Here is a 25,981-nt window from a genome sequence, read left to right on the forward strand (position 1 = left end):
GAAATTTGATAGGATACAAGAACTGGATGCTTTTCAATGGTGGATTTTACCTTTTCTAAATTATAATTTGCTAAGTATCAACAGCTCGTTCATCACTGTCTTACACAAGAAAGAAGAAAGAGCAATCCTCTTGTAAATGCTCTTAAATGACAGCCAACACACTTGAATGATCCAAGGGCTTTTGTTGGTCAAAGACAGACTGACCACGGAGAAGACAAACCCTGAGGACTGGAAGGACCACAGACATAAAATACTCCAGACCACTAACAAAACCCACCAGAAATGTGGTACAGGGACAAGCAAGGCAAAAGACCATGAAGGGACACAGATGAGCAACAGAAACCGAGATCAAGGACAACAGGGAAAGCAAATTCCAAAGTCTGGTCAGAAAAGCAAGGAGTACCTGGTACAATTATTCTGATAAATTGAGAGCAGTGGGGTGAAAACGAAGTTACCCTCAACACCCTGGAGCTCCATATTTATGCTGCTGGAACTAATTTAGGCAGCAAAGTTAATGGTATTTTTCCACATCCTTTATTTTTGTACTGGAAGATGGATTTTACAGAAAAGCACCAAGCATTTCAGAATCAGATAAATCCATTAAAATGTTAATAATTCTACACTTAAGCTACCTCAATGCCTGATGATAATTATGATAATATAAACAACAATACACATAGGGTTTTATCATACATGATAAGTCAGCACAGAAGAGCCCAGCCTAACCAGGACATTTTCATACCTTAATGCACAGGTTCCCACCTTAAACAAACGTAAATAATGACAAAAATGTGAGGCACCTAAAGCTCATTGCTGCATTTGCAAAGACAGATCATATTCCACAGCATTTGTTGCAGACTGATAAAATAGGTTTAATTAGTTTGCTACTTCCTGAGGCACAACTGAAAGTAGCAATTGCTGCCCTGGATCAAGGAAATAAAAGGTGAAGAGACTGAAACAGTGGATTTGCAGCACCTCCCAAGGCACTTCCCAAAAGAAGAAGGAATTTGCCTACCACTAGTAGTAGATTAAAAAAAATGCCTCAGGGGCTATAACTCAGCAAATAAATCAGGTCTGAGAGGACAGTTTGACACAGTACCATTCCTACAGCCAAAATCTCTTCCTGGATCAACCTTATCAACCAAGAAGAGCAGCTGACTCGTGCTATTCCCTGAATCCTGGCTGAACACTGACTGGGAGGATGCTCGTTAGGAAAACTCAAAATTATACGGCACAGCACACTGACAAACACCCTCAACAGAAAAAAGATCTCAGGTCAGTTTTGCTTGGTGAGCAAAGATGTAGATGGCCAGCTCTGCCTGGTGAGCAAAGGTGTAGCCAAAGCAGCTGAACCAAGGACACAGAAAGAAAATGAAACTGCATGCAACATGAAGTGCATGGAGTGTTGGACTTCAATACAAGACAGAATGAAACACATGGAGGCAACAGCACAGTGATCAAAGGAAGAGTTTTTATCTAAAATTTGTCCTTTTCAGAAGTATTCCGCTGTCCTGGTGCTTACAAGCTACCAGATTTTAAGAACCTTTGTCAGAGTTCAAAGAGTCAAAAAACCCCAAAAAAGGGTGGGGTTTGCTCTCAGAAGAAGGGACTGATTAGCAGTACATAATTAAGCACCCCAAAGCAAGCAGGAAAGCAATTCTTGCCCTCCTCAAGAATTTCTTACCTCCAAGACAGCCAACACAGTATCCAGCTGGTCTTCCCGCAGCGTGATGTTGTTGGAAATTTTTCTCATTGTGTGTATTGACTGCAATCTGACCTCCTCAATTTCATCATTAAACATGTCAACCAGAAAATCCAGGCATTTCTCCGCAAAAGAAGGAGAGGACTGAGCCAACATACACAGGGCTTCAACGGCAGCAATTCGAACCTCTGTTAAAAGAGCAGCAGGGAATTCACTGTAAATTAATTAAAACTGTCTGATTTAAGGACATTCACCCAACAGTGAGGTCTTGTAGTCTTCAAGGGCTGGGCTAAGGAGAGGAGATGCTAAGGAAATGCTGAGAGCCTCAGCAGGGACCCACTGGGGACCTCTTCACAGACAAATCTTCAAATCAAGTTTCACTTCTGATACAGCCCCTGCTGCTGCCATAAGCATCTGCAAAAGGGACCTGCAGGTGAAAAACAGGTCTCTAATCCATCAATAAATACTGCATATTTCATACTGTGTTTTGCAAGCATAGCATTAACACTGGTATCTTAAGCAAACTAATTTAGTTAATTAAACTGTGCCTGTTTTATTCTTTGTGACATTTTAATTGCTTGGAGCTTTCACTGCATTATTAACTTCTATGCAGCACTTTATGAATTGCTGAAAAGCACCAGAGAATCAATGTTCTGGCAGTTAACAGAATGAAAGTCTTCTGCTTTCTGACATCATTTTCCTCAAGACTAGGAAAAAGGTACCACCTAAATATGAAAATTATTTGAATTAAAGAAAAAAAAACACATCAGAAAGCATCCTGAGTCTACTTATGCTGTAAAACATTGCAGGAATTTGAAGAGTACCCAAATTTAACAAGGTTAGGCAGAGATAAGATTCTCTTCCCTATAATCATCCTCATTAGCTTTCCTAACATTTATGTGCTAACATCAGAAAAATGGTAATTAATCTGATGTCTTGAAAACATTGTTGTTTTAAACATACTTCTAGTTTTCACTCAAATTAGCTCATCTTGAAAACATTTACTTGAACTTGTGTGGAGCTTTTAGGCCTATTGTTCTTAAAAAATTCATCTGACTCCTCAGGATTCTGATCAAGTACAAAAATGCATAAGACAGCAAGACCCCTGCTTGCTCAATAACGACGCTTTCGTCACAGCTCTGAGTCTCCATGGTCATTAAGACCCAGGTATTAAAGAAGAGAAACATTTTGCTGATTTTGCTCTCATAAGCTGACACACTAATTCAGATTTAAGTTACAACATGGAATTCAAGCAGTGTTACCAGTCAGGGAGTGCTCAGCAGTATTTAAAAATGCTGCAGTGGAGAGAGAGAGAGAGATCTGTGTATATTTCACATTTGTTAATTTTATCCACATTCTTCAACAGCATCATACAGACACAAGGCCTGTGGCATAAGAAACTGGATAACATGTTTCATTGGGCCAAGGGGCTGAACCAGTGAAACATTTTTTATTGTTAGTCAGGAAAAAAAGAAGGTGCACTTTCAAGCTTCAGGGAGAGTTTAGCTACTGGGAAAACATGCATGTATTTGCAGGACTCATAAATTTGCAGGAGCAATAAACCCACTTTTACAACACAATCTACAATATTTTTGTTATGGTGTTTTTGCATGTTTTAACTTAACCTTATCCTTCCAATAACATTAAAAGCAAATTCAAAAATAACATTCAGAGCTTGGAATTTTCATGGTTTAAGCAAATACCAGCCTCACACTGTCCCAGGAGAGGTTTAAATGTAAAACATTCAGGTTGTCAATCATTGAAACAGACTACACAGGGAAGTGGAGGAATCGCCATCCTTGGAAGTGTTCAGAAATCATCTGGATGTGGCACTTAGGGACATGGCTCTTAGTAGTGGACTTGGTAGTGTTTGGTTAACATTTGGAATTGATGGTCTTAGAGGCATCTTCCAACCTAAATGATTCTATGAATTTCCTTCCTGCTCACAAAAGACCAATTTTGAACAGCAGTAACTAACTCTGCCAATTTATGTCCACATGCAACTGTTACATTCAAGTCAACAACAACAAAAAAAATAATCCCAGTGGGTTTCTGCAAACCAGAAGCAAGCCACTTATTACCATATATGTTACTAAAACTTTACCATTTAGAGGAAGTTATTTGCTTTTTCTACCCAACTGAACCCTTCTATCCAAAATTCTGTGCAACACTACAGTACCTTTGAAACAACTGCCATATCAGAGATCACAATGATGCTCATCAGCCAACACAGATCTCCCCCCTTTAGCTATTCCATGCCCAGTTAACACTTACCATACATCTCATCTTCCAGGCCATGAACAAAAGCCCCACAAGCTCCTGATTCAATCAAGTTCACAGCACCAGTATCGATTTCCTCTTTGGGAGCATCGTCTCCCCACTTTCTGCCACTTGAAAACTCCCCAGAGCTGTAGAGCTCTTTGGCTCGTTCATGTGCAGTGCGCTTCCTCTGGCCAAAGAAGCATTTCAGTTACAACCATGTAAACTTCAAAAGATGACTGAACAAAATATTAAACTGGATCTGAAAATAGATGTAGCTGGAGGCTTAGACATTGACACACATGCAAGTGCTAAGAAAAACAAACCTACTCTTCTATGGCTATTTCTAACTGCCAGTAACTCTCTGTAGTTTTGATGTAGGGAAAGGATAATAACAAATACATTTTAATTAACATATTCTTAGACATCCATTGTAAAAACAGCCAAACTGGATCAGAACAAAGGCCCAACTAGTTAAGAAGCCAATAAGTGATCTGCAAAAATGCTATCACTTTGCATTTCAACTTGTTAAGCTGCAATTAAATACTTAAATGCTATCAATACTATCCAGAGCTCAGCAATGTGTAAAGTGGGATATTCATTCAGTGTGCTTGCTAGTCTGCCTCCTTTTCCCACACACTCTAAATAAAGCTGCACAGCACTTTCTTTAACAGCCTTTACAAAGCAGCACACAAAAAACAGCAGCTCTTCATCATTCTTTGGTGGACAGAAAAAAATTAACATAACCTTGAACATGCTGCTTAAGGAAGGAATGCTACTGAAAAATTTTGCTCACAGGGTTGAGTAGCCTTTAGCTACTCATGTTTCTTGAAATCTTGATGGTTTTTGATCAGATGTTGCAGGATGTTTCCAGGAGCTTACTCCTAGAACCAGGATGCAATCTTTCCATATACAATAGGCAAAGCTTTTAGCCAAAAAACTATCAGAACACCACAAACATTTACCTCTCAGTTGTTGCAAAACTTGAATAGCCTAGAGCTGTTTCTTACATGCTTGGTTAATGAAATCTAAAACTAGCAATTGCCTAATTGACTTTAATCTAAAACAAAACCTGTCATCATCAATTAACTCTCAGCAACCCTCAGGCAAGGACAAGGTGAACAAGCACACTCAGTATTAACACACATCTTGTGGGATTTTAGTACCTTTACACAGGAAAACAAACCCAAACACTTACATACCCTCAGATCTGACATGAGTTTCTTGTCAAGGGTCTGCTCCAAGAAATGCGAGCTAACTTGTTGCATAGAACCCTAAAGAGAAAAAGATATAAAAATGAAGAAACAGGATTATTCTAAACTGCACCATATAATTTCCTGACTTATCCCAACATGGCAATCAATCTTATCCACACATTCTAACAGCTTTATGCAATACCTGACACTATTGTACGTCAGAGTCTAGAAAGTGAACTTAAGAATCAGAACATCTTATTTTTCCACTGAGATTAATGTGGCTTTTCTTGAGTTCAGTTGGTTCACATGTCTTGTGGTAGAGAAGTAGGGGCAGGAAATTATGACAAGGATTTGTTTTTTCTTTAATGTTCAACCATCTACTCTCAAGGGAAGAATCACTGCACAGTTGAGCTGAAAAACTGTTGGGTTTCCTCAACCTCCCTCATTTACTTCACCTCAGAATTTTGGGAGAAATTAACCTATACTGTTTTAAACATCCTCCCATTCTTTTTTTTTTTCCAAATATATATGAAAAATCAAGTAACTTAAGAGAAACTATTCTCTGCTAGAGAAGAAAATAATGCAACTTACCAATAACTTCGCAGCTTGTACTCTTACAACCCAGGAACCATCACTAACCATATGGCAAATTTTTCCAAAGGCATCATCAACCAAGCGAATTTCTTCATTAGAAGAAGGAATTGGGACGATACTGACATGGAGAAATCAGTTTGTTGATTGTACTCCATACTGGATGGCATCAACAACAAACAACCATGCTGATTTCCTATCAATTGTTCAAAAATACCAGGAACCAAAACTTCACTGCATCAGTGCATTCTCATAAAGCATCAGCATTTGTACACATCAGTCTCCTAACAGCTCCTCCTCAGATCTACTAGCACAAACTCTCAGGATTAGGATGATTACTTGGCCAGTACTTTGAGTGCAGTGCATGCAGGACGTACCTTTCAGGGTAAAGCTGACTGAGGACCCAAATTAGCTGAACAGCAGCACTGCGCACTTGCTCATAATCATCTGCCAACAGCTTGCAGGCCTGAAAAAACATTCATAGTCCAATATACCTGAAACATCTTCACCTGAGCTGCCATTCACTTCCCACATCCTCAGCAGCATCCTTACCACGAGACAGGACAGACTAAAAATCAAAACAAATACAGTCTTCCCTGCTACTCCCTAGTATTTCCAAGTTTGATCAGGCAGACTAGATCTAATCAAGTCAACCAGGAACATGTTATAAACTCCAGAATTACCTGTACTATGCAAGAAGGATGAAATGTGAGTCTGCAATAGAACTGATTTGATACAGGCTGCAGCTGCACAGCTTTACTGATAAAACAAATACAAGCTTCAAGGGTACTCTCCAATAAACAAGGAGACTTCCAGACTATGATTGCCAGATGACAGGAATGACTTTAATGCAATGCCTTGCCCTTCCCATGATCACTTCCCCAACAAACAATATATAAAAAAGCATATGCTTTAGTGCATTTAAGCACAATGGATGCAATATATCCCTTTATTTCCACTGTTATACAAAAACAAGGAATATCTGCAACCTAAGTGTAGAATACTCCTCCTCTGCTCAGTGCCCTCCTCCTCACAAAACACACTGCCAGAGAACTCAAAGAGAACGATGGGCAGACAAGTACAACACAAAAACAAGGTTTTACCTGACTATAAATAGCTTGCTGTAACTTTAGTCCTCTTTCATGAAGCTGTAGCTACAGGGGAAAAAAACCAAAACAATGTAAGAAAGTGTAAGTACAGGTTTAAGGGACACAGACTGAATTTTCACCACAGTTTTTCTGTTTGAGCTGCTATAATTAAAATACTGCATTACCTTGACCATAAATATTTCAAATAATATTCTTGAGTTCAGTATAATTTTTTAGCTTCACAGTCATTCATACTTAGATTACGGACAACAATTTATACAAATACACTGCCTGTTCATTCTCCCAACCTTCAAATAATTTTTTAGTGTTAGCCATATCCAACCACAATTAAAATAGATAATTAATTACTTTATTACCATTCCCGAAACATGAATCCAAAAGTAGCATTTATATGGCACGAAAATTCATTGGCAATCTTTCTGTTACCGAATCACAAGGACAGCAACGTGTCCTACACTGTTTCTTTTTAGAAGGATGATTAAGTACATCCTCCAGGAGAGGGAGATTTCAGAGAGATTCAAGTGCAATCTGATCTCCTCAAATGGATCTTCCTTCTTTCTCCGGAGTTTAATAACATTAATTCAAAGATCCCTGTTGACCATCACAGCAGATGGAACATTATTATAAACTTTAAGGGTAATAGAGAAACTTCCATATCCCCATACACTCACAGGCAACTCACATTCAGCAATATTTTGAAATGCATGGTCTCTGCTTGCATTTCTGCAAAGCCAAAAGCTTCTGAAGGGTCCCCACACAAAAAAAACCCAGTATATAGTATATCTCATGAACAGTTAGAGAATACTAATGAATGTAACCATGAGGCAAAACATAAATGTTTGCTTTAAAAATAACAAACTAAATTCTTTCTGGACTTATCACACAGGTTTCTTATCATAAGCAGATACCTACTGCATTTTGGAGCACTAGTGGTTTATTCTGGTAACCAATAGTAAATCAAGAAATAAATTTGCCACTAAAATAAAGACCCTACACACACTCAAAAGAATGAACAAGTTGAAAAGCTTCTTCAGCTATACCTGAAACTGAAGTTATGCATCACTCAAATGCCCCTTGAGATCTCATGTTACTCAAATATTTCAAGACCTAGCTTATTTTTTCAGGTAATTTTGATACACTGAACAGACTTTTACTAAGTTTATTAAAATAATCTTTAAAACAAACCTTTGTGTTAGTTTGCAGCCCTCTCTCAGCTTCCTTATACAACCACAAACCATTTCTTCCATGGTACCAGCTACACTTACCATGGCTTTTATAGCTGCAGTTCTAACTCGAGGGTCCTGATCATTAAAATGATCTCCTATTATCTTCTGGACATCTTTGGCCGCCTGGCTTTCAGCCTCTTTTGCAACACCTTTTTCCACTGGGCCAAGACAGCCAATTAGCTGAAGACACTTATTCCTTACACCATGAGAAGAATCTGTCAGATGCTGGGGAACAAGAGATGAGCAGATGTAACTGGATTCTTATGTTTCTTTCAACCCTTTCAAACATCGTGCTATGTTTCCTAGCAGTTATTAATCTTAGTATTGTAACAGTTTGTTGAGAAAAATGAAAATAATTTAAATACTGACTGCCTTTCTTTTTTTCTTGTGGCAGTGGCAAAAGTTTCCTGGCCCAGGGAGGCCTCCTTACCTTGCAGGCTACCTCCACCAGCCTCATCCTGACAGATGGATTCTCTGGGAGTTTTGTGCCAATCACTAACAGGGTGTCCAGCAGCTGAGCAAGGACTTGGTGAGACTCTGCAAGACAGAAGAGTGAAAGGCTATGCACTACTTTGCTGAACTCTTACTAGCTACAGGATCACAGACTGATCCACATTGGAAGGTCATCCTGAAACCTTTCAAGGCCTGAACTAGCCCAGCTCCCTCAGCTATGCCTTGTACATCACATACTCCAGTCCTCTACCACCTCAGTGGTTCTGCTGAACTCACCCAACCTTACCAGCACCAATCTGGCACTGGGGAACCCAAAACTGGATAAAGTATTCCAGATGTGGCTTAACCAGTGCTGAAAAAAGGGTATGACACCCTCCTCCCTTGACCTGCTGGCTACACTCCTGTTGATACAGCTTGATGAGCTGGCCTCTAGTATAATATAAAAAAACTCTTCTTCAAACATATTTCCATTTTAAGCAAAACTGTCCTGTAGAACAGAGAACCTCAGAGGCAACAGCTCTCAGATGGAAATGCAAAAGCAAATTTTGCACTCCTTTAGAACAAAGATATAGAGCAGGCAAGTCAGAAGAATATTCTTTTCCTCCTTAGAACATGGTGTTATCTGTCATGATCCACAAAACCAGAAAATAAATACTCTAAGCAGCAATTCCCAATCATACACCTGAGATGTAAGGCCTTGCCACTGTCCCAAATGCTTTGACAGCATGATTCCACCTTGACCTCAAGCACCACATCAAAGGTGAGACGTACTCTCATTCTGAAGGGTGTTAATGGCATCATCCATAATGCAGTCTGGGGAAAACCCTGCAGTCTTTGACAACAACCCCAGCAAGGATGCAATCTTCAGTCTTACAGAGGCATCATTCTCCTGGAAGGAAACAACAACCCAAAAACCCCCCAATACAGTAAGATTAAAGAAGAAACCATCATATATTACCTACATACATCTACTCATTTAAGAAACAGCAAATGCTGTCACAGGTGATAATTACATAAGTAAACCTCATCAATTAATATTCCTTTAAATTAAATTTCAAAAGTTCATGCATTTTAAAGATTTATTTTGAGGCTCCTACAGACTCATGCACACATGACTTCTGGTCATAACTGGATGGTCTCTTTCATTGCATTGCCAAGGATATCCAATGCAGAGTAGAAAGGCAAAAAGTCATCTGGATGTCATACATGGATCTTACCAAGCATTTGTGCAACAATGAACACAGAGTTGCAGAAAAATTAGAGTAACAAATATCCCATCTTTCAACAAGAAATTTTAGAGTTACAACTGTTCTATCTGTCAAGTGTTTAAGAGAGACTTCAGTGCCACACACAGCCTCCAAGTGACAAATGTGACACACAAGGTAGTAGTCCCTTTCCCAATTGAACTGAGAAGCATTTTTTATTTTAGAGTGGAAGTTGTATTTGAACAACGGACACCGTCATCAGGACTGTATGGGGACTGCCCTACCAAAATCTATAGGGATGAAGGAGCAGGAGGCTACAGGGCCATCTTAAACTAAACAATGACACTTCAAACAATAAATCATCACATAACTTCCACTGCAGTTACAGCTTTCAGGGTTAAGTTTCTGGATGAACAGGGAAAGTCTAAGTGTTATGGAGTACTAAGAAACAAGTTCTTTTGTAAATTTTGTCTGTAAGTAAAAAAAATGTCAGCTATGGTAGTTTTAAAAGCAGTATTTTTAAAAGCTGGATTCTCTAACAGGCTGTGTTCTTGCCAGTGTGATCTCGTCTGCAGGTTCATGAGTCTCTCTTCTGACACAAGCTACAAAAAAACCTTTAAGCACAAATAATCAGTGTTATTTGACCAGGAACTCTGTGTTTCATAGAATCAGAGAATAATTTATGTTGGAAAAGACCTCTAAGATCATCAAGTCCAACCCTTAACCCAGCGCTAACAAGTCTACCACTAAACTGTGCCCCCAAGTGCCACATCTACCCATCTTTCAAATACCTTCAGGGATGGTGACTCAACCACTGTCCTGGGCAGCCTGTTCCAGTGCTTGATAGTCCTTTCAGTGTGGAAAGTTTTCCAATGTCCAATCTAAACCTACTTGGAGCAGCCTGAGGCCATTTCCTTGTTCTACTGTTTGCTAATTGGAGAAGAGACTGATCCCTGACAGTTTTTTCACAGATTTGATATTAGGAAGAAATTCTTCACTGAGAGGGCACTGAGGCAGTGGCCCAGAGAAGGCTGCCCAGGGAAGTTGCCTCATGCCTGGAAGTGCTCAAGGCCAGGCTGGATGGATCTCTGGGCAACCTACTCTAACAGAGGGTGTCCCTGCCCTAGCAGAGGGGTCAGAAGTGGATGATATTTTCTGTCCCTTCAAACCCAAACCATTTCATGATTCTGTGATTTTAAAAAGTGCTGGTTTTTACCACGTAACCAATAGCTAAAAGGTTTCTCCACTGCCAGAGAAAACTAAGAATAAGGTAAGGACACATCAGTCAGGAAAGTGTTAGATAAAGCTGAAACAGCTCTAGACAGTGGGCTCCCTGGAAAACTTGACAGGTCTTTTGTCCCTTGCCAAGTTAACTTCCACACAGGCCATGAGCAGGGAAAACTTGTCACAGGATGCTGAAACCATCAGCACAGGGACCAAGTAACACAATCAGAAATCACTTGGGTCAAGGGCTACAGCTGTTCACTCTCAGCCCAGGCTGTTGGCAACTGAGTCAGCAACACAGGAGCCTGTGAGCCCCTGTTCAACATCCCACACCAAGAAAACAGGAGCAGAAGGAGCAAGCATGTTTGGTTCCCAGCTTCACCACCTTGTAATAGTGCTCCAGCAGGATCCTGACAACCCCTTCCACACTCTCCACTTCCACAGGCTTCCTGGCAAACTGGAGCAGGTACTGCAAGGCATCTGCAGGTGAGGTGGCTTTGCACAGATCCACGTGGAGTGCTGCTGACTTGCTGGGCTTGGTCAGCCGCAGCTTCTTAGTGGACAGGTCCTCATGCTGCTGCTGTGGGCAGAGGGACACGGCTCAGAAACAAGGTATCCAGACCCACTCCTCCCCAGACTGAACACGGGGAGGCCTAAGGAAGCTCCCATGTCCCAGGGCAGTCACTAGCCCCTCCTTCATCTGTCTCAGGGAGACACCCATGCTCAGACCGCAGTGGCTGTTACTGTCCTGCCCAGGTAGTCCCTGTCTCCGAGAAACACGGCATCTCCCCACCCTAGGCTGGGTCAAATCCTGCTGCTTCCAACACCAAACAACTAATCCAGGGCGAACACCGGCTTCTCCCACTCCCACTGGCCTGGAGCAGCCCAGAAAGGCGCTGTAGCTCCTTTCCCAGTCGCTGGCTGGGAAATGCTTCCTCTTCCCAGCATCAGTCCCGGCGCTGCTCAGGTCAAAGAATCAACAAAATGGGTCTGGTTGGAAGGGACCACAGCGGGTCATCTCGTCCAACCTCCCTCTCAAGCAGGGTCATCCCAGAGCACACTGCACAGGACTGCGTCCGGACGGTTCTTGAGTATCTCTAGCGAGGGAGACTCCACAACCTCTCTTCATCCTGAGGGGAACCTTCCCTCAGACCTCTCCCCTCCGGCAGCTCCCGCCTTCCTAAACTCGGGGCCGACCCGTCCCACTCCTCCCCAACCCCTCAGAGGCCGCCCCAGCCCCGACGTCTGGCGAGCGAGCGGCGCTCCCAGGCTCGGCGCCCGGCTGGACCGGCGGGTTCCCCCACAGCCCCGCCTCACCCGCCAGCACCTCCCGCCACACGGCAGAGCTCGGAGCCGTCCATCCTGGCCCAGGGGGTAAGTGTTACCTGGACCACCTTGGTGAACTCCTCATACACCCGCTTCTTCAGATGCGCCGCCATGACGCCGCCGCGCACACCGGAAGAGGAGCCATAGAGCTGCCGCGGGGAGGGGCCCGAGGCGCGGCCCCTCTTTCCGCCCGGAGGCCGCACTCGATGGTCCGGCGGCCTCCCGTTGCCATGGGGACGCGGGCCCAACATGGCGGCCGCGCCTGGGCCCGCCCCTCAGGCAGACCCACTCGCCCCAGGGCGGCTGCCCTGCGGTGTTCCCGCAAAAAGTGCCCCCAGGTTTCACTCGTATTCGATTTTAAGCCGACTTTCCTACCTATTTCTGCTTTTTTAGCAAACAAAGAAATGAATGTTCATGGGTTCTAAATTGTATAATTCTCGTCATTAATTAGTATTCTGTCCTCTATTGGTTATTTATTCTTGCTTCTCACGTTAATCAGTCCCCATTTCTCAGTATTTTTGCTATCTTTTTCCCAGGTACGGAATTTTACAGCACATACTGAAGAGCCTTAGTTATCTTCTGGTTTCTGCAAAATCTCCATGTAATCTACAAATTCTGCATTTTTTGTGTCCACTTTCAGAAATACATCTCTCTCTCACTTCATCAAAGCATATCAGGGCTAGTTTATCAAAACTTAAAGTTTCAATGATTTTCCCAATCAAACTCTAACAATAACAGTTTTTGTAAAGAAACTTACATACGTTCTAGCTAAAAGTGACTTAAGACCAATACAATGCTAATAAATAATATACTGCTTATGATTAATTAAAACAATTAATTGAGAATAATTAGAAAAATTATTTCCATCAGAATCGTAGAATCACTAAAGTCAGAAAAAAATTCTGAGATCATCAAGTTCAACCATTAACGCAGCACTGCCAAGCCCACCACTAAACTCTGTCCCCACGTCCCACATCCACACATTTTTTGAGCACCTCCAGGGATGGTGACTCGACCAATTCCTTGGGCAGCCTGTTCCAATATCTGACGACCCTTTCAGTGAATAAATTTTTCCTGATGATATTCCTGGCACAACTTGAGGCCATTTCTCTTGTCCCCTCCCTCACCTGGCCACTGCCTCCTTTCAGGCAGTTGTGGGGAGCAACAAGGATCCCCTGAGCTTCCTTTTCTCCAGGCTGAACACCCCCAGCTCCCTTAGCTGCTCCCCATCAGACTTGTGCTCCAGACTCTTCCCCACCTCCACTGCCCTTCTCCATGTCATAAATTATCAAATCGGCAGCCAAATTTATAAAAAAATATTTATAAATTTATTAGATCGACGACCAAAAAAATAGAATATTATAAAACAGCCACAGCCAAGACAGCGTCAACCCCAGACTCTGACGCTGGGTGAACTTGGGTCAGGCTGACGTAGTGTCAGCGTCTCCCCAGAGTGTCACACCAACTGCTCCAGGAATCCAGCGTATATACAGTCTATTCTGCCTGGAGCAGAAATGACCTAAGATTTCTGTACGTTCCTACATATGTATAACGGGAACTATCCAGATGCAGTCCCGGACAAAAGTCAGTCCATAGGTTTGGATGGCTGTCTGGGCTCCTCAAAATTGTCTTCCTTTCAGCTGTAGGCAAGACATCAAAGCTATTTCAGTGTAATCTCTCCCAGGTGTTGTTCGGTGAATGTTCTGGACATTCTTCAGAAATGGCTGCTGATTGCCCAGGAAAGACTGATTCACTCGTTAATGGCCATGATTTTATGTGGGCAAGTCCAGGAAATCTTTTGGAAATGAAAAGCCCTGCTTCTGGCCATGGGGGTCAGATGCATGGTTGGATCTTTATAATTTGTATACAATTTCCAAAGCATGAATTATCTACATCATATACTACACCCAGGACACTTCAGGCCCTCAGTGTCCTTCTTGGAGTGAAGGGCCTCAAACTGAGCCCAGGATTCGAGTGTGTGCCAATTAAAATTTCTCATGGCAGCAGTCCTATAGGTTTAAGAGGTTGGTTGGTGTGAGGCTTTAACTATTCTATTCTGAGATTTTTTTTTTTCCTCTCCTAATATCTAATTTTCATCTCTGTTGTTGCGACTTAAGCCAGTTTCCCCACCCTGAGTATGTACAAAGTGAAACAGATCTCTTTAAAGCAGCCTTTTGTCTACTGGGAGGCCTCCTCAATCTCTCTTCTTCCAGGCTGAGCAGCACCAACCACTTGGTTAGGATCAAAAGAGCCTATTTCCTAAACCCTTTTGTCCCCTCAGACACTGACTGTGTCCATTCTTACCGAGGCTAAGAATGTGAGAGATCTCAGAGTCCCTTCACACCTACAGCAGAACTGCAGGGCAGTTGGAGTGACTCACGACTGTCACTGGGGGGAGGTCCATGCTAGGATAAGCACATCTGAAACACTGCTTAATTAGGAATGGCTCAAATCTGTTACCCTAAAGACAAAACTTCAGGTCTTTAGAATTCAGGGATCTTGAGGGGAAAATGCCAGTAAATGAAGCACTTCTGCATCATTCAAAAATTTTTTAAAATGTATTTATTTGAAATCCCAGGGACCATTCTATGATTCTGTGGTTACTGTCCTTGACTGGAATAAATCCATCTTCAGAGAAGTAAAGGAAATATGGTCTTTATCAAATCAGCCATTATGATTCTGAAAGTGATTAAACCCAAGCCATTTCCAGTATAAAAATAAACTTTCAAACTCTAAGATTTTTTAAAACACCTTGTGGAATGCAACTTGTGTTCGGTAAAAGAGAATTTGCAGGCTGTTGCTTCAGTATCACTTCCTTCCCACCAAATCATGGCAGGTTTTCCCAATTCTTCCAGGAGCTTATATAGTTAGAAATAGCATCATCATAATAATGAGTGTCATAAGAAAAAGATTAAGATTGTGTGGTCTGAAAGAGGAGTGTGTGTCCTTAGATTATAAACTCCTCACATCAGTGATGGTATTTTTGCCTTTTGTTGATCCTGAGGTTCTCTGTCTTTCCTTCATAACAAATAATAAATAATGGTAATAAATACACTGACTAGAGAGTAGGCTGTCTCCTGGAGAAAGAAGAAGCAATCATAGGACATTGAATCCTTCCTTTTAACCCAGATTCTAGTGTAGAAAGGTGGGAGAAGAATAGCTTTTGCCTTCCCATTTAGAAACCAAATTTAATTTGAGTATGTGGTAATATCATTGTTTCAGTCAGGATTTCCACATGTGCAGCCTGTTCCCACCTGCACTGAGAGAGCAACTCTACATGTCCACGAGACATATTTGGGATTATTCATTTGCCTTAGGTTGAGTGAGGTTGGCTCAATTTACAGATCCATGTCTTTGAACTGGATGAATAGTAAGCAACACTGAGGAGTAAAAATCCTCCTTTTTCTGGAGCCTTTTAAAACCTCAAAAAAGTTATCCCCTAAACCCCAAGTAAAGTGGCTCTTTGATATGGAAAACAGCCAAAGGAGATCCTTTTGTTGGCCTGTGCACTTCTTCCTGTCCTCTGGTAGCTCACGGTTTATTCTCCACAGTCCAGGTTAAATTGTTCCAGTGATTGCTTTCTGATGTTCCCTAACAATGGTGACACTTTGCTACCACCAGGTGAACAGGAACTTGTAGAAGAAGTCATGTGATTTGAAGCGAAAACCTTTTTCAGCAATGTGGGGCTGAAAGGATATTTTATACCCTTTGGCTTCAATATCCATTTGAATGCAGTCCAGCAGATCAGAAATACTGGGCACAGCCTTCCAGGGGCCAAACTTCACCACGGATTTTTTATCCATGTCCAAACTGTTCAAGACATCCTGACACCTGGCTGAGTCCTCCTCGGTTCTGACCACGCATACGATGACGCTGGACTGTCGGGATGCAACCGCTTCCGCCCTCGCGATGCGGATCATCAGCTCAATGTTCTCACTGTAGTTGGGCACACGAGCCAGAAACTGCCTCCTTGCCACGAGCTCCCCAAAGATCTGTGGGGAGTCCTCAAGCTGCTTGATCAAAGGCTCTATGTCATAGAACAACGCCTCCTTGTAGACGTCCTGGATGCACTGGGTGGGCACTTGGTTACTGCGCAGGTACTCCAAGATGTATTTGAAGTAGGTGCCTGGCCTGTCGATGAAGAATCTCCCTTCAGAGTCAGTCCTGAGTTTGGGCTGGCCAGTGAACATCTCTGCCAGCTTGGAGCCAGGGTGTTTCTTCAAGGTGCTCAGTGTTGTCGTGTACATCTCCCCGCCAACATTTAACTCCACAATTGGTGACAACTGAAAAAAAAAAGTGAAAAAAGCCATGTGCATTATCAGTCTGAGGTCATCAACATGGAAGTGTCAAGGAAAAGATAGATGATTGTGGCTGGATATCACCGAAGGGGTATCGGGGACTGCCAAAGGTTATACAGAGACTCCATCATCAGAAGGCATGAAAAGACACTTTATTTTTAGAAATTTTCAGTTCTTATAGAAACAATGGTGGACCTAAGATCTGATTGCCTTTAGGAATCTTCTCTTGCTATTTATAGATTTAGATTTTTTCTCTCACTGTTTATAGATATGGTTCTCCAGAGTGTGCTATTGGTGAACTATGAATAGCACACTCTGGAGAACCATATCTATAAACAATAGTTGCAGAAAGAGAGATAATAATTGTTTGAATTCTTTCCTCTAAGTTTCCCAAGGCTTCTAAAATCCTGGGAGAATCATGTCTCTCTCTGTTCAGAGGATATGTAATTACTACAGTTGGAGGATGGAATGATGGTGTGAAGAGCAGTATGAGCTCCCATTTTGTGGGTATCAGATGGGAACCTCCACCTGATTTATTGCAAAAAGCAGATGCAGAATGCTAATACAGCTCTCACCACTAGAGCAGCAGAGACTTGGACATTTCCAAATGGCTAAGTCCTCATCTTTGGGATGTAGGAAAGTGTCATTCTCCTGGTGGGAAAGAAGGAAAAGAAGTACCCTGCCCAGGAAAGCTGGGAGTGACTACAGGATTGATCTCCAAAGTCACTCACAAGCATTGTCCCTGTGGGCCGCCTACAGCAAGAGCGGTACATGAGCTCTCAGCCACCCCATGGGCAGAGGGACAAAGATAGAGCCCACAGCTGAGCCACTTCATTTTTATAATCTGAACTGTTCTTTCCTCTTCTAAGGAGAAACTAAAGCTCTTTAAACTTGATAAATAGGTGGAATTGGCTTGCACTCATCTGGTTCAGGTACAAACACTGAAGTAAGACACAAAAATCCATCATGTCAGAGGTGTAGGACAGAAGCTGTTTAGCAAAGCACCTAAAAACGTATGATGGCTTTAGTTAGGAAGTAAAGGAGATATTTCATGCAACCGACATGGACTTAAGAGGGAAAAATGTAAAGATTGTGTGTTTGTTTGCATTTTTCAACCCTCTGTATTAACACCATTGTGTGAATTGAAGGAGGCCTGAATACCTGGAAAGCTGGACTTTTTAAATTGACCTTCCTGTACATTCAGTTCTGAAAAATTTTACTAGCTTCCCTTTGCATTTGGTCATTTTATGTAGTACTCAGCAGATGAGAAGAAAAGGGAAGAAAGAAAGAAGACATTTCTTTTCCTCCTGCTGGCACTACTGTAATGCAAGTCACAAGCCAGGCCAGGGCCACACCTGCCATTGGGAAGGCGTGAGTCAATAAACAACGCTATTTTCCAGGAGCTCACCTGCACTTTCTTGGATCGGATCATGAAAGGAGCTGCCTCAGTGCTGCTGGTCACATGCCTCAGGTGAAGTGTGTACTTAAGTGCTTAGCTGGATCACATGGGTACAGACCCATGGAATGACGCGAGCTGATCTCACAGCACGCACCAAGAGAAGGGGGGGCTCTTCTGCCCTGTCCTGTTCTTGTACCTTTCTGTGTGCTCTCTTGCTTACCTTATGCCAGCTCTGCTTCTCTGTCATCTTAGTGAGCTGTATTGGCTGACAGAGGATTTAACAAGCACAGAGCTGACAAAAGGATGGGACTAGGAACAGACAGCCTGGTGCAATGGGAGACCTTCCCTTTAAACAGGAGCAAACTATCAGGTTTAGCAAAACTTTGCTCAGACCCTAAGCAAGCCAGGGAAGGAACAGGAGATTCAGGCCAAAGACCCCGCTGGAATATTGCTTTGCACTAGCGTAGATAGTTTCATTTCAAGAGCAATCATTTATACTTGGTTCAAGAAGAGAAGTACTATTCTGTCTGAGACTATCTTGTGATTTCCACCTACTGAAAAACACAGCCCAAAGCTGTTTCTATAGTCAAGTCTCTCCCTAGGAGATTTGCTATTAGTCCAAGAGCTACCAACAGCACTCCCCACCAGGGATCACTTGACAGGAGAGTCTCAGACTTTTGAGCCTTTACTCCTTTTTCAGATGGCAGGTCAGATGTTTCATGCTCTTTGTCACTAATACAAATGGATAACATGTTATTTCTTAATACAGTAGCCCAACTAACTTCATGTTCTTGCATCTTGATTAATGGTTTTAGCCTGCCATCAAAGTGGTTCCCAGTGGACTGGAAGTACTGGCACCAGCTGATTCCCAGATCTGTAATTAGCCAGCAAGGTGACACTCAGGAAAGTCATTCCATCTATTTGTGCCCCTGTTTACTAATCTGTAAAACAGTTACTTCCATAGGGAAGCATTTTGCAACTTATATCTGAAAAGTGCAAGGTAGGAAGATTGGGTTTTCTTAAAACAGAGAATTCTGGAGAATAGATTGTTCAGCTTTAGCCAAGAAGACAAACTGGTTAGCAATAGACTGAGGGCAGAGAAGAGTAAAAAGAAAAAATCTCATCACTGATTTCCACCTAGTAACATGCTGCTTGTCTGAGACTGCCATTAATTTTCCTTATAGCTAGAAAAACTGCTGCTCCCACCTGATGATCCTGCATGTCAACAACACAGGGTGGCTTTGGCATCATTATAGACTCATAAGACTTGCTGAAAACCCCAAAACCTACAACAGGCTTTTATTTAGGGAACTGACTAATTAAAGTTCATATTAATTGAATTCCATATCTTGCCAAAGGTGAAGAACCTCTCTGGTAATTTGCTGTTGTCAGATCTTGCATGCCTGTGAGAGACCTGGCCCTCCTGTAACACAACAGGTGCACACAGGCACAGCTTTTTAACTAGAATATTCTTAAGGATATATTTGGTGCGGCCTGGTGTCTTCAGATTAGCATATGGGAGAAAAAAACCCACTTGAATGTAGCCCAACAGGGGTGCTTTGATCCTGCATGAGGAATTATGTCCTTGAGGACACACCTTACTCACCATATGCAGGCTGCCGGTGACTTGCTTTCCAAGGGGCTTGTGCTCCGATGAAATGCTCATCTTCCCCAGGAGTTGACGACTCAGCTGTTTGGGAAAACCTGCTGCTCAGTGCTGGTGTCCTACCCCCCCCACACAGGATGGCTCCTAGCTGTGCTCCAATCCTCTTTTACTTGGTCTTTCTTCCTTGGGTCAGCTTTCCCCCGCTCCCAGCCCAGCTGCTGCCACGGAGGTTCCAGTTTGTCCCAGGCAGAGTCCCGGTTCTAGCTGCAGGTGTAGGGAGAGGGGAGGGGACAGCCTGAAAGCGGAAGTATTTGCTCATTAGTTTTCTGGCAACCAGCAAGGCGCAGGGTGGACTTGGGCTGGCTGCCAGCACACACCTCGTGTGCTGCTATTCGAGTGGTGACTGAGGGCTGAATAATCCCTTCCAAGGGAGGCACCTCCAGTGAGCCCTGTGAGGTGTGCCTCTGTGTCCACCTCTGCCTTGACAACTGGTTGTATCAAAACCAGTAAACATTTTCACAGCTTTTTGGCCTCCATGCATTGCTGCTTTAAAGCACATTTTATCCCAAACAATTTCACCGATCCCATTTTTCACTCACACTGATGACAGATCTACAGGGTGTCTAGAATCTGTCCAAGGTGGTGGCGTTTTCTTCCTCACCCATACGATCTCTGGGCACTGAGTAATTTGTGCAAGGTAAATAAAACCAAACCTGAATCTCTGCTTGAGCATAAACTCTTCAATTGGCCATAAATATTTTATTATTATCTTTGCATGACATCGTTTTCTAATATCCTGTATCCACCAAATATAGAATGTGGACAGCACCAGAGATTTAGTGGTTGTAAGACTATCACAAAATCAAAACACTCAAAAGGATGTAGTGAAGGTGAACTTGAAAGTACTTAAAGGGGGACTTATAAAAAAAGGAGAGTGAATTTTTGTCTGAGCTCATCATGACAGGACAAGGGGGAACAGCTTGAAGATAGGAGAGATTTGGATTAGATATAAGGAAGACATTCTTTACCCTGAGGGTGGTGAGACACTGGCACAGGTTGAGAAAGCTGTGGATGCCCCATTTCTGGAAATGTTAAAGGCCTGGTTAAATGGGGCTTTGAGCAACCTGTTCTAGTGGAAGTCTGTACCCCAATGTCCCTATTTATGATGGGGTCGGGGGTTGGTGGGGTTGGAACTAGATACTTTTTGAGGTTCCTTCCCAATCCAAACCATTCTATGATTCTATGATGATTCTCTGTCTGTGTTAATTTATTAAACACAGATTTATTACATCAGAATGAGCCTAAATAACCTCTCCAGAATCAGACCACAGCCCTTCAGGGTCTCCTTTATTTCATTCCAGATGATTCTAAGTGCACTGCTGTTTCCATATTTGTCTTCAGGGCACTCATCACTTCTGTGTCATTGTTTCATTCTGGTGGCAAAATTGCCATGGGCATGATTGTCCAGAGAAGTAACTTAATGTTTGTAATGAGAGATTATATCTTTTATTAGATCAGCTGATACAGATGTATAAAACTATCCATGTTTTAGGGCACATGAGGCATTCCCATTTCTGTCAGATTCTGCTTCAGCTTTCTTGGGGTCTTTTTTCCATTCTTCTTCCTAGTTTCTGTTGGTCTAATAAAAGGTGTTATCCCCTCTACCAACCTTGCCTCACTCTCTTTTGTTTCAATATGCTTCTCTTTGCCAGCAACCAAAAGAAAAAGCTCAGACAAATACAAAAATACAACACTTCTTAAAAATCTTCCTGGGGAGATGTTAACTATGAAAATTGACAGCATGGTATATAAGGAAATAATTTGCACAAAATCTGCATTGTGCTCATGGACACCAGCTTTCTTGCTTTTGAAAACCCCAGGGGTTCTGCTGGATCTGTATCCTCTCAGAGGACAGGATTGATCTGAGTGGGAGCTTGAGGCACAGAGGGAAAAACAGTTAGAATTTAGGTTGATTGACTTCCCTTGAAGCCTGTCCTCATGAAAGGCTCCATCAAAGCTGGGCCCAGACTCTTGAATGCTTTGCGCATTTGGGTAAACCTATCATTGAAGCCATCTTATATTTTGCTTTTGGTTCTCTTAAGCATCCTCAGGGATCCTCAATGATAACCTCTGTCTGAGTTATCTCAGCTGCTTTGAATAGAAATGCTTGAATTTTCCCTTTACCAGATCAGCAGAACTGGTAGTGCTGATGCACCAGTGAGGGATGCTTGGGACCCCAGGTTTTGTGACTTGCAATAAATTTTAAGAGATTAATTCTTACTGGAAAACAGGGAGAGCTGGAAGATCTGTGTGTCCTGGACGTCTAAGGGTTGCAAATCCCATTCTGTGGTCTAGCTTATGTAGATGTTTCAGATAATATTCTGGATATAGCTGACCCAGTTCACATCCACCATGTCTTCAATGCTGGAGGTGGTAACCTTTCCTTCTGCAGCTGCAGGACTGGAAAGACAGGTGGACCATCACCTCTCTGTTCACACAAGCTTTTCACTCAGGCAGGGAGAGTTTACCTTGCTCATCTGAGAGATTTCCCCAAATCAGAATCAAGGGTGGCTAATGGTATTCAATTCCACAATAGAAATCCTTACCACTTAACAAAAGGAATAGTTGCCAGCTCAGAGGGTCCACAACTCTTTTCTACTGCTACACCAACCATGGCTAGTCCTTCAGTGTTATGAACATACTGCTCTTGTTCCTCTGCCCACAGTTTTTATTTGATGTAAAAGGGATATTTCCAAGCCTGTAAGCTCTTTCAGGCACTGACCCTCCTTTCCCTGTTTTTTTTGTGAAAGAATTAGCCTGTGCCTGGACCTTGGATGAGCAACCACAATATGAATCACAATTATAATCATATTAGTGCTTAGAAATTTGGTTTTACCGAAGAAGAATAACTTGACAGTGACTTTGTGGGGAATAAATATGTGTTTTTTGAAAATTGTATGAATATTTATATAACATGAGCTGGAACATTTCTGTGCTGATACATACATTTACTCAGAGAGTGATGAGGTACTGGCACAGGTTTCCCAGAGAAGTTATGGCTGCCCCACCCCTGGAAGTGTTCAAGGTTAGGTTGGATGGGGCCTTGTTGAAACTGATCCAGTAGGTTACATCTCTGCCCACGGCAGGGGGATTTGGAACTAGGAGATCTTTAAGGTCCCTTCCAACCTAGACCACTCCATGATTCTGTGACTGTGCATCAGTTTGGAAAATAGTACTATCCATAAAAGTATTTATAAAGTATTTATTTCTTTAATATATTGAATTGGCAGCCTCTGTTTAAGAGACTCAGCAATTCAAGAACCACTCCTAAATCAAACACCACGTGCTGTGCAAACATTGTCAGCATTCCTAACTGGTGCCTTCCAGCCATTTATCAGCTCCACCCGCCTTCTCAGGATGCCCGGCTGAAGGCTTGTATCTGAGATCTCAGCTGCCACAGTACGTTCTACTGTTAAACAATACAACAATTTTTCTCTTTTATTTTCTGTGCAATTAGAGTTTCACTAAAATAAAAGCAAGGCAGGAAGGTCCTGCTCTTGTCTTCCTTTTACAGTGCTGTGGATCTTCACTTCCTGCCGAGCAATCAGGACCTCGCTAAAGGGGTCAACATGAATACATGACCAAGGCATGGAGCTGCCTGGAGGTGAGTTCAGGAAAGAGGCATGCCGTCTGCAGAACATCTCTTCATTTTACATGGAGGCTTTTGGAGCTGATGAGTCTCTGATTTCAGCCTGAAGGATGTTATTTCACTTTTGTGATACAGCAGATTCAGAGAGCACCTGTAGCAACACAAACAACACAACCAGAGCCTGCAGCACAGGGCATGGTGGCAATCCTCCTCTCACCACAGATGTTCAGAGATCTCCAGTTTTATAATCAAAAGTGGAAAGTTGATGGAGAACCAGTGTTTGTTCAGCCAAAGGAGCACTATTTCAACAGCTGAGGTTTTTTTTAAATGTCCTGAACAGGCAAGGGGACACTTTCCTCTAGTGCCCAGCTCAGCAGGATTTTGCAAGGGTGGTGTGTCAGGGAGGGAATGAGTCCCTTGGAGGTGGGACCCAACCTGTCCTGAAGGCTCCAACCTGCTTATGAAGAGCTTGCAGCTCCTGCCCACCCACTCAGTGAGGGCTTTGTTGCTGTTTTCCCCATAGTACACAGGGATCGGAAGTGAGCAAGGTCCTGACTTCCTACTCCAGCTGAGCATCCCCACCTCCTCCTCTGTCCCCAGCTCTGGAGTGTGTCATGGCCAAGCAAGGAGGAGCAGAACTGTGTCACCTGTTTTGCTGGGGCTTGTGAGGATTCCAACAGGTTGCTCACAGGAGAGGACACGGTGCTGGGAATCCGGGAGAGAAGGGGATGTTGTGGGAGGGAAGGAAGGGTGCTGGGGAGCAGGTTGGGATTCAGCTCCAAGCACAGAATGATGGCAGGATTACACTGAGGTTTTGCAAGGTGGGAGAGTCAGAGAGCTGGGGGAACATTCATCTCACAGAATCACAGAATCACAGAATTTCTAAGTTGGAAGAGACCTTTAAGATCATCGAGTCCAACCCACGCTCCAACACCTCAACTAGAACATGGCACCAAGCGCCACATCCAGTCTCTTTTTAAACACATCGAGGGATGGTGACTCCACCACCTCCCTGGGCAGATGATTCCAGTATCTGACCACTCCTTCTGTGAAAACCTTCCTCCTTAATTCTAGCCTGTATCTCCCTTGACACAGCTTGAGACTGTGTCCTCTTGTTCTGTCTGTTGTTGCCCGGAGAAAGAGACTGACCCCCAGCTCACTACAACCACCCTTCAGGAAGTTGAAGAGAGTGATAAGGTCACCTCTGAGTCTCCTTTTCTCCAGGCTGAACACCCCCAGCTCCCTCAGTCGTTCTTCATACGGCTTGTGTTCCAAGCCCTTCACCAGCCTCGTTGCTCTCCTTTGGACATGCTCAAGCATCTCAACATCCCTCCTAAATCTCAAAGCCCTGCCAAAGAAACCCAGCTCATCTCCCTGCACTGAAGCCTGGCCTTGGTGGCCAAGGTCCTTCACCCGCATGTGCTGGGGGACAGCAGTTTGACAGAAGTGACAGCTGGTAGGAAACACAGGACACATCTGCACAAGGCTTTGCATTTTATTTACATTTCCAAAGAGAACAGTTTGGAGGGGTTTAGGCACACACAGAAAAAAGCATCGCTTCATAGTTACAGATGCCTTCTACAAAGCAACTACACAAACCATTCCTTTCTGCCCCGCATAAATCCCCCTGGGACAGGAGTGAAACAAAGCAGGAAGCTTGCCGGCGGGATCGGCCATGGGACAAGTCAGATGGTACAGACAGCACCCAGCAGGCAGACAGCCAAGCTCTGTGCTACCCATGAAGGACACTCCTCTGTGGGACTTGATGCAGGAGAAGTGCCACTGGACTTGGAGAACAGACCCTGCGGGGATAACGCACACGGTCAGGATGTCCTCATTCCTGTCTGGGTGTCTTCCTAAAATAAGGATAAAGTCCTGTTAATGCCTTCTGTTGTTGCTATCATTTTTCTATGCTCTCCATTTCACTATATTGACCTTGGCCATGAGCCCCATCTCTGATGGATCACAGGGATGTCTCCCCAAGGTGTCTCAGGGGATGAAAGTCCCACCAGCATGAAGAAGAGTTTTGCTTTTCAGGCTAGGGGAAGACTGAAGTGTCTGAGCTGTTTGCAGGTGGTGTGCCAAAGTTAGATATTCGGAAACCTGAAAGTGCCAAACTCCTCCCTAAAAATGATGGTTGCATTTTTCTGTCAGAGAAAAAAGATAAATAACTGGAGCACCAGTGTCTGGCAGCTCCTGGAATCCAGTCATGGTATTTCAACCACCCATTCCTTTTGTCCCTGGAATCATTTGTGTCTGGCCAGCAGCAGAAAGACATTGCCTGTGCTGCAAACTGGGGAGCCTTGGGGACAGTGTGGAGCTCACAGAGTTGCCTTTGTTCACTGACACAACCTGCACCAATGGCAATTGAGAAAGACAAATCCAGGAGGATGTTTCTGTTGAGCAATGAAGTGCAGACTCAGAACTCCTGGGATTTGGGGGTGTGATGCAAACATTATAACATCACACAGCTGATGGGGCATGAGGACGAAGTATGCTACCCCTCAGCCAGCTCTTCCTTGGCACTGTGTGTCCCCAAGCTCTTACCTCAGAGACGGGAAGTGCAGGCTCAGGAGCTGGACTGGTCTTCACTAAGGTTGATCTGCTCCAGGATCTGGCTGTACCTCCGGGTCAGGGCCTTGGTGTTTTTGGTGAGGTCTGTCAGAACTTGCTGCAAGCCACTGACATGATGGGACAGGCGCTCTTCCAGATTGCTGTCTGCACCCTCATCTAAGGCT

At 43.3% G+C, this 25,981-nt stretch overlaps 2 protein-coding genes across 3 annotated transcripts in view; both read right to left on the bottom strand.

Annotated features, from left to right (window-relative positions):
* Positions 1 to 12,458, bottom strand: part of INTS4 (integrator complex subunit 4) — a 32,795-nt gene extending 20,337 nt beyond the window's left edge. The window contains exons 1-11 of the mRNA XM_059838403.1: positions 12,351 to 12,458; positions 11,351 to 11,545; positions 9,308 to 9,425; positions 8,514 to 8,620; positions 8,123 to 8,308; positions 6,852 to 6,902; positions 6,126 to 6,214; positions 5,749 to 5,869; positions 5,164 to 5,235; positions 3,977 to 4,151; positions 1,685 to 1,890 (exon numbers count right to left, since the gene is read on the bottom strand). Of these exons, the coding sequence (XP_059694386.1) occupies positions 1,685 to 1,890; positions 3,977 to 4,151; positions 5,164 to 5,235; positions 5,749 to 5,869; positions 6,126 to 6,214; positions 6,852 to 6,902; positions 8,123 to 8,308; positions 8,514 to 8,620; positions 9,308 to 9,425; positions 11,351 to 11,545; positions 12,351 to 12,404 (1,374 nt within the window). The 5' untranslated portion in view covers positions 12,405 to 12,458. The remainder of the gene's footprint in view (positions 1 to 1,684; positions 1,891 to 3,976; positions 4,152 to 5,163; positions 5,236 to 5,748; positions 5,870 to 6,125; positions 6,215 to 6,851; positions 6,903 to 8,122; positions 8,309 to 8,513; positions 8,621 to 9,307; positions 9,426 to 11,350; positions 11,546 to 12,350) is intronic.
* Positions 12,459 to 13,596: 1,138 nt separating this feature from the next.
* On the bottom strand, positions 13,597 to 19,894 carry KCTD14 (potassium channel tetramerization domain containing 14). Of its 2 annotated transcripts, none has more exons than XM_059838424.1 (2): positions 19,586 to 19,894; positions 13,597 to 16,574 (listed from the first exon to the last, which is right to left on the bottom strand). In XM_059838424.1, exons 1-2 carry the CDS (start codon positions 19,652 to 19,654, stop codon positions 15,903 to 15,905), a joined length of 741 nt encoding a protein of 246 aa, XP_059694407.1. In that variant the 5' UTR covers positions 19,655 to 19,894; the 3' UTR covers positions 13,597 to 15,902. The 2 variants fall into 2 exon arrangements, with proteins under 2 accessions (XP_059694407.1, XP_059694408.1); XM_059838425.1 differs by having other exon boundaries at positions 19,595 to 19,890.
* Between the last annotated feature and the right edge of the window lie 6,087 nt (positions 19,895 to 25,981).

Source organism: Haemorhous mexicanus, chromosome 2 (assembly GCF_027477595.1).
Source record: "Haemorhous mexicanus isolate bHaeMex1 chromosome 2, bHaeMex1.pri, whole genome shotgun sequence".
In the NCBI taxonomy this organism is placed as follows: Eukaryota; Metazoa; Chordata; class Aves; order Passeriformes; family Fringillidae; genus Haemorhous; species Haemorhous mexicanus.

What these genes read in the sequence shown, in the direction of transcription:
- KCTD14 (XM_059838424.1), bottom strand. Translation starts at nt 19,654, where the DNA reads ATGAGCATTTCATCGGAGCACAAGCCCCTTGGAAAGCAAGTCACCGGC. An exon ending in GCCTGCATATGGTGAGTAAG is followed by an intron (nt 16,575 to 19,585) that starts GTGTGTCCTCAA and finishes TTTTTTTTTCAG; the next exon opens with TTGTCACCAATTGTGGAGTT.